Here is a 15,725-nt window from a genome sequence, read left to right as displayed (position 1 = left end):
ACAAATTCTCTGTCATTGGTGAAGTACTCAATTGAGGAGTCATAATTATAGCAAGCACACACAGCCTTTCAACTGACATCCATTCTGAGATAACCACACTCCGAAAGTTGGAATCCAAATCCATGGAATCCACGGGATCGATGAAACCTGATACAACCTCAACCCCTGAAACATCAGCTTTGTCAGCAAAAAAATCTTGCTGGATTTGTGCTATTACTTCTGATTTAAACAAGGCAAAACCAGGGAATTAAAACGATTATACAACTATTGTGTTCTACACTGTGTAAAAATGAAACAATATATACAGTGCCCTTGGAACACAGAAGCTAACCTATGGCAGATATGAATGTTGAGACATACTATTTCTGGAATTAGGCAAATATAGTGGTGAAAATCAGTATTAATAAAATATTCCAGGTTCCTAAAATTATTCTCACATTTTCCCCACTTTATTAAGAATACAGTATAAATACCCATACAATTATTGTTTTTCCTGATTTGTGGAAATGGCAATAATAGAAAAATTGCACTGGTCAGTGAATTCAGCTCAACTGGAAAATTCAAACCTGAGAGAGATGGGGGACAGACATGAATTGGACAAAGTTAACCCAATGCTGTCTTGCAACGAGATTATTTATTGAAACTTATTAAATATCAATGCTCAAATTTCATCACAAGATAGCGGGAACCGACTGCAACCTCAGACCTACAACTTTGCCCCGGTTATATAACAAATGTATGGCTTTTTTGCAAGGTTTTTTACATATTTTTCATCAGCTTTGGAAATGGGACTCAAACAACTGTTAAACAGATGCTTTTTCTGACATGGAGACACATATATTTTTAAGATTAACTGTAACTGCCACTTTTCTGCTTATCACTGGATCATTCACAGCTATGAAAAATTGCACATCTAAGAACTGCGATCCTACCACAACGCTTCTTTGGTCTTTGATGACATACATGTCACTTTCTCTAGAATGGTGCCTAAAAGACACCAGCGTATCTACTTGTGGCCACATACGTTTCTCCTTATTTTTTTTTAAATTAAAAAAAAAACACTTTTTCCTCCAAAGTTGGAAAAACAAGATTTATGTTTTACAAGAATGAAAAATCACACGTTAGATAAAATACAAGTTCATGGGTTATCAAGTTATATTTGGCAATCCAACATGGCAATGCGTAGCCATTCTAGAATGTGATATGTATTGTTATCCACACCTTTTCACAGAAGCTTTTGAAGGCAGTCTTGAGCTTGTGCCTGAGTTCTCTTTCAGCTTGCTCAGCTGCCAAGTCATCTCTGTCGTGCATGTGCTGGTGTTTGCCCAAATCAGTGGTGATTTCACCAACCTCAGTGTAAAACTGCACATCAACATGCTTCTTCTTTCCAAACATGATGGCATTCTAATGAAGGGAGAATTTTGTTAAGATTGACCATGTGAATTAGTATCATTTAAAAAGAAAATAATTATGCACTTGAGTTGTTTACTTAGATTTGACAAAGGATCACACATCAAAGGTTGACATGATGATTACCTTGAGATGAAAGTGTAACAAGATAATCATTTCACCATCACAAGGCTGGAAGAATGCATTCCTAATGTTGTTGTACAAAATGTCCACCTTGTCTCCTCGCACTGATGTGTAACGGAAACCATTTACATGAGCCTCCAATGAACCTGAGGAAAAAATAGATATCAACTTAATGCACTCTGAATTTGATAGGGTCTTAACTGGTGTAGCAACTCTGTAATTGTGCCTGTCTAGGCTATTGCAAGCAATGTGATTTGCTCCATACATGTCTTTTAGGAACCAATAAACATCAATCAATCAACATGCCTTATTTCTGAATGAGGCTTTACTTGAAATGCATTCGTAGAATTTTTTTATTTGAACATATTTTTCAGAATAGTTAATTACTCACTATCTAAAACTAGATATCAATTTTTCATAATCAGAGGAAACAAGCAATGAAGAAAAGATTCTCACCAGTCATCCTTTTCGAAACAATGTTTGGTCGAATGTATAAATCTTTGAGTTTTGGATTTCCTTTGTTTTGAGAGAGGACAAGCGAATCTTGTTTCACAAGATCTTCCTTCTCCCTCTCCTCAGCCTCTCGGTTCCTGAAACGTTTCTGTACTTCTTTAATCAATCGGAATGCTGTGCTCAGGTTTGTAGAGAGTGGGTTGATTTCTCCTGGCTCCTTCACATTAGTGCTGCGGTATGTCCTGTTAAAATTGAGACCATTTATTGATTGTTGAACTTCACTTATGACAGCTAATAGAGCATTATACCAGTCCAAATTTAAGACGGCACTGAGTATATGATGGCCTAGTTTTTTGAGCTATCATTTTAGGGAAAAAAAACTTTGAATACACAGGAATGGGAAGAGAAAAATATGTTTGTTTATGAAAAATAAATATAAGTTTTCCACGAAGAATTCAACAAACTTTATACGCGCATGGTTTCATACGATAGCCATTAGATGGGCTTTTCTCTAAAATTAAAACATTTTTAGCAACACAAAGGCATCAAAAATATGTAGTAAAATTATCAAATCAAACGAGGCAGGAAAGATGGATTCAGAGCATTTTGATTAGCAATGGGATGTTGAAGACTGTGATAGAGGGGAGAACATTGGGCAAACGAAGTAAGGGAAGGAATAAGTCAGGCCTGCTGGATGCCAATAATTAGGCAATTGCAATTTACGAATCTATGTTTTGAGTGAAAGTGGAAAAATAACAATCTCATATTCAGACAAAAAAGTTGAAATATTCCACTTCATAAGTTCATGAATGACATAATGTAGAATGGAAAGGAGGCTTCAACATTTGGCAATAAGAATTTTTTGACATTATTCAATCACAAAATAATAGCACCATGACATGACGATACAATTGTTGTAATATCAATTGAAAATGGTTCAATTTTAGATGAAACAAAGCAAAATGTACACTTATAGGGGTTTATTCTGCTTTTTATTCATATTTCCAAAAATAATGATTTGCTTCTTTAAATTAGTATCTGACACGAGAAAATATTTTTCAATGAAGAACCTATTTTGGAAAACATCACCAATTGATGAGCAAAAGAAAGACAGGATGTACAACTGGGGCCTGTCTTCAGGAGAATAGATTGAATATCTTTCGTATTGTCTGAACCCCTACCCTTTCTGGGCAGTGATTTGGAGTAGAGGAGAAAAGATTCTCATGCAAATACATTCCATTTACTTTCTGAAATAATTAATACCTGCAAATAAACATGGTGTCAGTGGGAGTTTTTGCCTATGTAACCATGTACTACAATTACCTTCCACAAGTGAAGAATTTTTCAAGATATATTTTGACAGTACGCCTCCCTTTTTATTATAAAATGGGAACTTTAAAATCATTATATGACAGAAAATAATTTATTATTAATTACACATAAGTTAACTTTCTAAAAAATTTCAATAGCTCAGAATTAATAACTAAATTTAAAATTGATGAACATAATAGAGAAGAAATATGGTTGTATTCAATTAAAAACAGAGATTTAAAAGACCGACTTTTCTAATTTACGCTTCTTTAATAAACGCACAATACTTATCTCTCCGTAAACAATGACCAAAATTTACTTCCTTTCTATAACGTTTTTGGGGGACATGTTATTCCAGCAGGTAGAAAGTTGAACTACTGACCAGAATGGCCTGGGTTTGATTCCAGAACATGCCTCTGGGCACCCTCAGCTTCTCCTAAACTGTTTCCAGGTACCAGATCTTCCTAGAAAACCACAGGCTGCAAACACAATGGAACTGACCCCCTACCATGGTGTGTGAATTTCACATGCGGTTGGACTTAGTACTAAGTGAACTCTACTCTTACCTACCACATTAAACCAAATTTCAGGTTGAAAATCGTCATTTTTCTGTGATGTTTATACAACAATACTAAACTTAGCATGCTTCAAAGAAATCTACTGGAAACTAAGAGACAGAAGTCTTCTTTACATTTAGAAAGGCAACTTAAAAGTCCAATCATAAAGAATCATTCTATAACTAGACGTTTAACATGCATGTTTGACGAACATGCTTATATTGTACGAAATAATACTAACACTTCTTTAACAAAGGTTGCATCTGGCTGTTGATACACTCCACCTTCATTTCTTCCAAGAGCTGTTCCAGGATGGAAGAAGTTTATCCTGAGGTATGTGTAGTCACCTTCTACACTCTGAGATATGTTCTTAATCGTTGAAATGTGGAATGGAACAGCTATTCCAAAGACTGGAAGGATGACTGTTTCATACTTGCGATCTATTCATAATAACAAAAATAGGAATTAATATACAAATTGATGAGAGAACCATTGATGATCAACTGTAAGCTTAGATTTTTTCTTCGAAAAGGTCCTTCAAAATTCAGAATTCTATTTAATGTTGATATATAAAAAAAAGTTGGCAAATGCACTTTCCATTCAAAAGAGTCACCAAAAAACCAAGATGAAAGGACAACAAAGCATGGTTTACGAATACAGTATTTTGCAATATTGATAGCCAGAAAACCACATTGCATGGATTTGGCTGGGGATGTGAAGTCAAAACATCTGAGCTAGAACAGAGGATTCTTAGGACATATAAACTCTTCATTACCTGGTAAGCCATAATTAAATTCTATCACTTAAAATGAATGAAAATACTCACCAACAAAAATTTTCAATTCTTTCACTTCAGGCTCCCTTGGCACTTGTGAGCTACTCTTGTATGATACAATTGACTTCCTCACCCTCTCCTCAGCCTGCCCACTCTTCCTCTGGGCCATCCTTTGCCGTGCTGCCTCATTCATCTGAGCAGCCAGCTCCCTCTGGTGCTGCTTCCTCTTCTCTTCTGCCGAACCCTCTTGCTGAAATTATCAGAATAGCACCCTTTGTCATCCAAAATTTAACTTGAAACTAGAACTTAACTCATAATTCGCTACAGATGCAGGCAATCAAAATCAACTCTTTATTTCAGATACTAATATGCATTAATTAATACGTTCCTCTCTCAACTTATGTAATAATCCAAAAAAATATATTTTTAATTGTAATGGCACTTGATTCACACTTTTTCCTGGAAAACAAGAGTCCTAATGTTGAGATTGGTCTGATAGATCTGGTCTTATCTTACAACATAAATTCTTTGGCAAAACAATTGGCATTTGCACTGGATATTATCTAAATGGAATCAATTTCTACAATGATCATCAATGCCAAATTTTATTCATTGATCCCAAGTCACTTTCCTCTTTACAAGTGTATGGTAAGTTATTCATTTATATTAACAACAAAAAGACTCACTTTATTTTATACATCAATCTTCATTCTGCGTGAGCATCCCTACTCAATCAATCTCAACAATGGTATGTTATGTCAATGTCAAAAAAATTAAAAACAAAAAAAAATGATTGCATTTTGTGAATATGCCATTAATGTGATTCCTTAGTCAATTGGGTAAGGCCTCACAAAACTCAGAATTATTGTATTTTCCGAAGAAACTTTTTGGAAACACACACACACGATTGATCGTTTCATTTCACATCCGTAATAAGTGTTTTTCTTAAGAGGTTCATTCCCACAATAACCTGAACCTATTACTTTCCCTTTTTCATTTGAATGAAACAGGAACAGGATGATGATTAGACTTTTTCAATTTAATATGAAATTTCAATGCTGAGATTGACTCAATTGATCTGGGTCAAATTTACACCTAGCATAGCAGCTCTCAGGATTGCACACTAAAGCAGCTTTCTCAACTAAAATCAACTTCACAATCGACTATTACAAAACTTCGTTTCATGAGGAACTCTATTTCCTACATTAAAAACAACCTGATGCGTATTTTGAACATGTATTCAGGTAAGCAGATTGTGGGGAGGTGATCAACAGCTGAGTTTATTTGAGCCGTTACGGATGGATGAGAAAAAAGGAAGGGTGGAGAGCAGCGGAGGCATTGCCATTAGCCTACTCTTAACGAAAGGTGCCAAGGGGTCCAAATTTAATGTCCAATCTGATGGACCATGTACTCACTTAAAGTGCTCTCCACAAAGCACCTCAGGTAGGGATCGGGATACCACTGAAAAAAATATGCTGTCTCCAGGATTCGAACCCAGGCCCTCTGAATAGGAAGCCAGTACTTTCACCACTGCACCAATCCGATTCCGTACGTATTCATATATCCCTATGATTAGAATTATTTCGGCTGAATATAGTTGACTTTATGAGTACAACCCCAGTGTACACTGAGAATAACTGTATCCTACCTACATTAGTTATTAAAATATACTCATCATTGGTCAAACACTGCATATGATGAAATTTTCACACAAAAAGAGCTCACAATTCTTCAAAAATTAATTGCTAAATTGATTTCTTGCTATGAAGGATTAGGCTTTTAAATCACTCATTAGCTTTTTATCTATAGTTTCTAGTGTAGTATAACACCCATGGTAGGCTTTCAAATGGAAAGTAAATTGATTTTCAAATATTAGCCTTCAAGTGGCAAGCACTAGTGCAAATACGTTACCATTGATCAACAGTTATGACATTTGTTTACAGCCATACTCGAGCATAATCATGGTTACTATCTTCAAATTATTTGTCAGACCACCATTTTGCATATGCCAATATCCAACAATGGTGTTTGTTCATGGGCAATGATTTTATGCATACAGTGGATCCTCCTTAATGAGCAACTCGCATAGCGAGTGAAAATAGTATTTTAAAAATGACTTGTTTTACAAGCAAATTTTCACATTATGAGTGATGAGAAAGGAATTCTTAGAGTCATTGCATGCCTCCTGCTTCAGTTTGTGTTTAGTACTCATTCCACTAGCATCTTAGAGTCACTTCTTATGGCGCATTTTCCTAAACTTGTTCAGAAATATTATGTGATTTTTTGTGTCAAGTTTAACAATAATATTTTATGCATAATTTTAAAAACATCCCCAAAGAGAAATCAGCCAGATACCCATTAGAGAATAAAAATAACCATAGAAATGAAAAGTAAAATCATGGAAATGTGAGAACAAGGCATGAGCATGACTGATCTAGCAGGCACATACAATTGGCTCAAATCAATAATTTACACTATCCTCAACGAAAAAATTTAGGTGATAGATGTTTAAAATGCAGTAACAAGAATATCTAAAAAACGGTTACGTATTCTCAACGATGTTCAAGGGTTGTCTCTCATATGGATAAATAAAAAGCAATTTTAAGGTACAATGCACTATTAACAAGAACATTGCTCAAGAGAGCGTGAATGCGATTTTCGCTTAGTTAAGAAGAGGCCAGGATCATCAATGGCCAAAGAATAAATGTTTGAGGAAAGCCATGGGTGGTTTTAGAAGTTTAAAACAAGAACAGACATCCACAGAATTGAGGCATATTGAAGCAGCAAGGTCTGCCACAAAGGCAGCAGAGAAATTCATTGGTGACTCCATGAAGCTCATAGATTCTGAGGGCTACCTGCCACAACAGGTATTAAATTACAAAAAGATAGTCCCTTCTGGAAAATGATGCTGAAGCGATCCTGTATAACAGCAAAAGAGAATCCATTGCCCAGCCAAAAACATGAAAGATTTTCCCATCCTCTATTTTAATGATTAATTGTATAGAATTATGACTGACATGATTTTTATGAATTCATTTTGACATTGAAAGAAAGAGTGGTTAATCTTTGAGACTTAACTAGTTTCATATCATAACTTAATGCATCATTGGCTAGAGATTTTACATCCTTTCTTGGAACAGGCTAAGAATGCAAGAAATAAGTGCACTTGACAATATATCTCATGTCAATTATATCTTAAAATATCACAAGGGTGATAATTTAAAAACTGCTTGTTAGAGAAAGTTTCAAAATGTATTGGCAGATACTGTGTTATACGTACCATAGTTCCATAAAAAATAACATACTTTCTGCATTCACAAATACAATGACCAAAATATATTAATATGTAGAAAACTCTAAGCAGTACGAAAACCGTAATTAATGAACCAATGCAAGTAACATAGAAAGAGGCTGGTAATATTTCATTCATTCAAATTCTGTCCTATACTTGAATTAACCTCATGCTCTTCACTTGAAATTTGCCATGGCTAGGCAAGGCCTATCACTGACCTCTGACAAAGGATCAATTCTTCATGATATGCATAGTTCCACAAAAAATTTTCCAGACAAACGTTGTTCTTTGAGGAAGTACATCCCAGTAATACAATGACTGAAATTTTTATCAAAAAGTTTAATTTAAACTAAATAAATTACTGTTTATGGAATTAACTTGATAATATTAAAACATAAAATTCATGAAAATATTTTAATTCATTCACTCACCAACAATGTCTAAATTGAAGTAAATAACATTTTTACACAGTTTCTAATTCACTACACATAAAGGGAGCATTCTCATTTCAATACCTTCAAATAAAGTCTGAAAATCATTTTAGGTAACACAAATCTTTTTCCAACACTAATTAACTGAAATGGAATGGGATCAGGCTGAAACAGGACAAATTACAACAAAAAGTGGGGAAAATGACATATATGTATGATTGACTAAATTTCCAATTTTCATTACAACATCTGGGCAGTTCATCCCACAACTGGAGGGCAAGAGCAACAAGACATATCGTAAATTCTGTGTACAAATGAAACAATGATTCACAAATGGGACAAGAAGTTCAAGACAATGTACTACTAACCCATTAAAAGCTGGATTAGAAAATATCTAAGAACACAAAACTTGGCAAAATATCTTATTTGGTGATAAAATGAAAAAAATCTGCTAAATTACAAGAAAAGATTAAGTTTTGCACATACACAGCCCTTTAGCAGAAGCAAAATAAGACAGAGTCCTGGAGACTTTTCCCTTTCTCAGGATACACCAACAACCTATGGTCTCTTGGAAGATACATAATACTATTGTGCCAACCTTTTTCATGCGAAAAGGGGCTGAAACTCAAATCCAGAATGCATCTCATGCAACAGAAAGATGAACTGTGCCAACATAGATTTGGCCAACATTACAGGGATTCAAAAATACACAGTTACCTACTTCCGCAGGGATTTTAAGACACGTAAAGAAAAAAGTTACCATGAGATTAAAAAGACAGCTGCTTTTCATGCACAATCAAATAACCTCATCAATGAAAACAGAATTTTACTCTATTTTTTTTATAACATGCCAGCCTTGGGAACTTCTCAAGAAATATACTCACTGAATTTCCATTGAACTATGAAAGAGAAAAAAAATTTACATGCAGCTGTAAAAATGTCAGCTATGGTAATTCCTAATATTAACTATAACTTAAGTTAATTTGATACATTTCTGGCTGCAAATTTATCGCAATGCCTGAGATACCATTAATTCAGGTCCAGTCAGTTCAATTTCTTTGCCGATGCTACAATATTAAGATATAGGGGGTCCCCTCTAAATACACTGCAGAAAATTTCAAAACAACAATATTGACAAGCGGAGGACAGTGATATCTAGTTCACCTAAAATTACACAAACGGCTAAATTTGCGGAGATAATGTCTCTATAACTTCAAGTCTAGCACTTTCACTTTTAAACTGTAAATATCTACCTTTGGACTCATCAGTATAATATTTCTTGAAATATTATTGCGTTAAGCAGGAAGAAATGAAATCGAAGGATTAATATGAGAGGAGAAGTGGACTGATGATCTTTGCCCTATTGATACAAAGAAACTAGACTCAAGCAAGAGCCATAAAGGATGATTGAATAGGCAAAGATAGCAAAGAAGAGAGATTATCAGAAGCTGGCTTGATTTTTATTCTAAAATTAGATCAAGTTTTAAACTTTTGCATAAGCAGGGGAAAATAAACTTGAGACAAGCTTCTGAAATATTTTCTCATTAGCAAGCAAACTGAAAAAGTTACATATGGATATAATTGATCAAAAATGGGTGCTTAATATTATTAAGTTATCAACATTAAACATCTCTCTATAAAATTTCGTTTATTGTTTGCTTCAGTGATCATCACTGCAGCACTGGGAAGTCTGGTTTGCAGTCATTCACTGATTGATAAAATGGCAGGTAGAGATATGCCAAAAGCAAACTTAACATTGAAAACATTAAATAATTCATCACCATTATACAAGATCTTTTTGAAAATGACTTGATGATCCAACTATGCTATTCAATTAGCTGTTTTGGGAAGGCAGGATGCACTTATATGCTCAGGGCATGATCTTCACACTTTCAATTCTGATAATAAAAACAGAATGAAAGAGAGAAAGGATGATGAGAAACCAAAAAAAAATAACTTGAACCTGCAAATTGAAATAATGTAGCATATGAATATTGGAAATGCTGCACACACTTTTTTCATTGAAACATTAAGGGTGAAGAATAAAAAGTGAAAAATTACACAGTTTACCAATGGGGGTCATAACATGCCTATTTTGCATACATTCCATTATTTTCTACTTCTGAAAGAAATTCATGTTTTCTTGATCTAATAACTTATTTTTAAAGGGCTTTTAATACTTGCCACTAGGTTAGATAGTAACTATTGGAGAGTAGGAGAGTCCTACTCTCAAACTTCAGGCATTAACGCAGGGCTTATGGGATCTTTGGTTTCTTGAAGAGCACCAGATGATTCACTATTTATCTGCAAGTCACAATGCAGCTTAACTTTGAATACATTCCAATATGCTCAGTTTCCTCCTAAGAGATACTTTACGTTTTTTGCAAAATCACAGACAATGATTACTCCATTTGATGGGGACCCCTGTATGAGATACACGATTGAAAAAAGCACAAAAATAAATTCACAACAGCTGCCACCAAAGCTCACAATGAGAGACCAAAAGGTCTCCCATGATTGACTTAAGCATCTGATGAAGCAGGAACCAGTGATGATGGAATCACTCAAAACTTTGCGATTGAGAATGGATCATTTGCTGGAAATGAAATGAATAGCAAACCTGATTTTACATACTTCATCACACTTCTGAAGCATTTCCTTTCAATTACAACTACTTCTCAATATTCACTGAAAATAAAAATTTTAAGTGGCACTTTAAGAATCTATGGCAAAGAGTCTCAATAAAGAGAACCCAATATGAACAAACCTTTAATGCAAATACATTTTCCCCTGCTGCTTTTACCACAATTTTATCATTCTGGTGCTACAAAAGAAAGGGACCTAGAGTCAATCAGAAGATGAGGCTCAAACTTGGTAGGATGAACGAAAATTAAAATCAAAGAGAATCTTATTTCCAAATGGCTCCTTTGGAGGCAGACTGCATTATAGAGGGAGAGAGTTGAAATTGCAAGCATCGGGAGTGGCCAAGCATGTCGAAAAAAGATGCATTAATACATCAAACTTTTTCTTTTTCTAGAAAGTCCACGAAGGTTTGACATAAGTGTTTTTCACTTTGATTATCTGCTGTTCACTTCAATTATGCATTTGCACTCAAAAATGTACACTATTCTTAGACCTCACAGTATTTCGGGCACCAACATCTATAATATCACATCTTAAGTTTAATGAATTGCTATGCTGACACAGCTGAGTTTCTGCATAAAAAGCATTTCCTGATTCTATATTTATCTAAGATTGCTGTGGATGACTTCACGAGAACTGGTTGCCCACTTGATTGATGTCACGACAGTAACTTTTGACGGAGTCATCTGCTATATGTGCATTACAATGCAAAATTTTCAGACTATAAAAATCATTCACCTTGACTGGGATTCAAACCCAGATCCCGGTCAAGGTGAATGATTTTTACACTCTGAAAATTTTGCATTGTAATGCACATGTAGTGGATGACACAATCAAAAATTACTATCGCGGTATCTCCTGCAGTTTCTTGGAATTCATAATTTCAGATTGAATATATTTCCCAACCATTTGCTACTGAAACATTATCCCATTAATAACTACTAAGGGCAATTTTTGCGGGCATCATGCTGTACTGTTAACCCCTGAACTTTATTAGATTGAATTCTGTTGAAAATCAATACCAAATGGCATATGGGTGGAATCTATGACATACTTCATAATTTTTTTATACAGTCCAGAGACAATACCTGGATATGTAGATATTTAAATTCTATGACTGGCAGCTATAATATTAACCCATTGCCAAAGACATTATAGACTGACGTTAGAGCAAGTGCCTATCAATAATTTTGACTTGAAATTGATTCCTGCCATTATCAACTTCTTTTATTGTTTTACAGGTATCCATCATTAAGCGTGAATGTAACTTTCCTGAAAAAAAACTTCTTCCTATGATCGCAAAAAACACTACTACTAAATTAACCAAGTGTATAAGACATGGAGGGTTAAGCTTCATGAACCCACCTCAGTAAGTATGAGGGTAGTTTGAAAGGTTCTTGGAATCACCACCAGATGCCAGTGCTAGTGCGAAAAGTTTCCTCCATAATAATAGGTAATCCTTTATGAGTAAACACGTAATGCATCGGTGCTTGGGAAGAGATCTGTGGAGCGAATACCTTTCTATTATTGTACCCATCTAGTGATTTGTGAAGGTGGAAAACTGAGATTCAAGCTGTGATTAAATACTTCTAAAAGAAAGGTATGAAAGCAAAGGAAATTCATGCTAACTTTCAGAACACTCTGGGGGACTCCTTCATATTTAACTGTTGCCAAGAGAACAAAAGAGTTTAAGGTAAATCGGGATAGCTTAGATGATGATCCATGAAGTGGTCGGCCTATATGTGCCACTCCCCAGAAATTATTGCAAAAGTGCATAAAATGGTCATGGAGGATTGCCAGCTGAAAGTGCTGAAATCACTGAAGCTGTAAGGATGTCATCTAAACGGGCAGATCGCATTTTAATAGTGGCATTGGATTTGAGAAAATGCTAGATGGGTGCCGCGACTCTTGACAAAGGATCACAAACAAATCAGAATGGAAATTTTCTAACAATGTTTGAACCATTTTAAGAGCAACCAACAAGATTTTCTGCACCAGTTTGTGTCCAAAGATAAAAATTGGGTCTACTATTATACCCAAGAGACAAAACATCAGTCAAAGCAGTGGTAATACGAGGTCTGTCCAAAAAGTACCTTGAATTTTGAATTTCTGACCATTACATATATTTGATTTTTGATATTTTTGTGGTGTGATGCATGGTACTTATGTCTACCCCTAATGCGGAAAATTTTAGCCATTTTGAATGTTCAGTTAATTATTGACAGCTATTTTGCTTGGACTTGTTTTGGCTTGTCTTGGATTTCTCCCTGTTCCACAAAAATGGATCAAAGAATCTGTATCAAATGTTGTGTCAAAAACGAAATTGAGCAAATGCATTCCGAATATTGACTGTGGCATATGCAGAAAGCCAACTTGGACCAAAGCAACGTTTATCGGTGGTACAAAATGTTCTCAGAAGGCCGAGAAGATGTGAACGACGAAGAGCGAGATGAACACCCGAGCACGTCAACAACAGACAAAAACATTGATGAAGTGAAGAAAATAGTATTGGCCAATCATCATATCACCATTAGAGAGGTTGCTGAGGACCTTAACAAATGGATTGGCTTGTGCCTTTCGATTTTTAACAATAATTTGGGTATAACATGGGTCGCTGCAAAATTCGTACCAAAATTGCTCAATTTCAACCAAAAACAGCAATGCATTAACATTACTAATGAGGTGTTGGACTCTGTCCGCGACAACCCAAATTTGCTCCAGAGGGTCATAACTGGTGACTAATCATGAGTTTATGGTTATGACGTGGATACTAAAGCTCAATCATCCCAATGGAAGCTGTATCACAAGCCAAGACTGAAAAAAGCGTGCCAAGTTCGGTTGAATGTGAAAGTTTTGCTCACAGTTTTCTTCAATTGTATGGGGCATCATGAGTTCATGCCAGAAGGTAAAACAATAAATAAAGAATAGTACCAGCAAATTATGCACAATTTTTGCCAAGCAATCCACCAAAAATGCCCGGAATTGTGGAGGAATAAAAATTGAATTTGCACCATGACAACGCCCCTGCTCACACATCGTTACTTAAGCACGAATTTTCAGCCAAAAACAACACACTAATGATGCCGCAGCCACCGTATTCCCCAAACCTGGCCCCCAGTGACTTTTCCTTGTCTCCGAAACTGAAGTGGCCCATGAAAGGACAATGCTATGCTACAATTGACGAGATAGAGACTACATCGAAGGAGGTGCTGAACAAGATCACCAAAAATGATTCTTTGAAGTGCTTCAAAGATTGGAAAAAACGTTGGCACAAGTGTATAATTTCTAATGGGGATTACTTTGAATGGGACAAAATAGATATTTATGAATAAATAAAAATATCTTGAAAAAACACATAAGTCGTGATACTTTTTGAACAGACGTCGTATGTTGATTTACCACCACCAAAGAATGAAAAGGAAATAAGTTCAACTGGAAAGGTGATGCCTCAACTTTCGGGCATGAGAAAGGCATTCTGTGGATATATTATCTTCCCACTGGTCACACAATCACTGGACAATACTATGTTAACCTCCTGGACTAATAACAGCAAAAGATACACAAAAAAGGCCTGGTTTGGCAGGGAATAAAGTCATCTTCCATCAAGACAATGGACCCCCACACAAAAGTGTCACGGCCATGACAATAATATGTGACCTAAGACATGAATTGTTGCCATACCCACCCTATTTGCCTGCTTCAGCTCCATCAGATCTCTTCCCTAAGCTCAAAAATTTCCTCGGTGGATGGAGATTCTCTTCAAACAAAGAACTAACAGCTTAAGTATAAATTTATTTTGCAGGCCTGAAGGAATCTAATTTTTGAGATGGGATCAAGACATTGGAAAATCACTGGGCCAAGTGCATAAGTGTACCGGGAGACAACATTGAAAAATAAACAAAATTCACTGAGGTAAGTTGTTCATTTCTATCCCGCTCCGAGAACTTTTCAAATTGCCCTCATAACAAGTTTTCCTAAGATTACTTTTACATTAGTTATCAACATAAAAATTAAGGCAAAATTTTCTCTTATCTATTTGAACTCACTTGATATCACATGATCCGCCAAACCAATTCACCAGAAATCTGCAAATCGATGAAGTTTGCATATCTTCTAAAAACTCTCATCCCAACACTTACTGGCACTGATTTCCTTACTCTCAAAAATGTTCGCTAGACGACAAGAAATGTTCTTAGACCCCGAGAGGGATTAATCAATCATTAGATCAAAATTGAAATACTTGACCCTTTAATTGCTTTCTGAATATATGCACTTCGACATTTTTTCTGATTGATGCCTATTTTTATTTACCCTTATTCATTCCTTCCCATTAATCTTTCAACAGGGATATAGAATGCACTCAATTGTTTCTAGTGATTCGCACATTTTATATAATTCCCTAATATTTTATGCTGGTTTTATCACCCACACTTTTTCTGCTTTTACAGCACAACAGAAAACTAAACCCTGATTCATGGGATTAAACACTGGAGCCTTCAAAAAATTCACCATTTAATGCATGTGATCACTTAGCTAAGGGGTACTGCCAACTACTGGAAGTGTTTTTTACGGACTCAGCTACCTGTTAGTCCTTGCGAACAAGGGCATAATGGATATTTTTCTGAAAATAAAGATTTTCAACAACTTTTAGCTTTCTATCATCCTACAAAGTTTGCCTTGGATCAACCATTTATTTCTTGGAACGGTCACTAATTAGCTGAATAAAGTTT

The 15,725-nt window shown here is 35.4% G+C and overlaps 1 protein-coding gene across 5 annotated transcripts in view; it reads right to left on the bottom strand.

Moving 5' to 3' along the window:
• Nucleotides 1-15,725, bottom strand: part of dre4 (SPT16 homolog, facilitates chromatin remodeling subunit dre4) — a 45,006-nt gene that overhangs the window by 15,995 nt on the left and 13,286 nt on the right. For 3 of the 5 annotated variants that reach the window (XM_071590211.1, XM_071590216.1, XM_071590212.1), the window contains exons 11-16: nucleotides 9,237-9,251; nucleotides 4,681-4,879; nucleotides 4,096-4,294; nucleotides 1,990-2,228; nucleotides 1,537-1,679; nucleotides 1,222-1,404 (exon numbers count right to left, since the gene is read on the bottom strand). In XM_071590211.1, coding sequence (XP_071446312.1) covers nucleotides 1,222-1,404; nucleotides 1,537-1,679; nucleotides 1,990-2,228; nucleotides 4,096-4,294; nucleotides 4,681-4,879; nucleotides 9,237-9,251 — 978 coding nt within the window. The remainder of the gene's footprint in view (nucleotides 1-1,221; nucleotides 1,405-1,536; nucleotides 1,680-1,989; nucleotides 2,229-4,095; nucleotides 4,295-4,680; nucleotides 4,880-9,236; nucleotides 9,252-15,725) is intronic. The other 2 variants (XM_071590213.1, XM_071590215.1) reach the window with 1 other exon arrangement.

The sequence above is a fragment of the Hetaerina americana genome, unplaced genomic scaffold (genome assembly GCF_022747635.1).
Source record: "Hetaerina americana unplaced genomic scaffold, ioHetAmer1.1.p SCAF_4, whole genome shotgun sequence".
Taxonomy (NCBI): Eukaryota; Metazoa; Arthropoda; class Insecta; order Odonata; family Calopterygidae; genus Hetaerina; species Hetaerina americana.
This window is presented reverse-complemented; position numbering and strand designations above follow the sequence as displayed.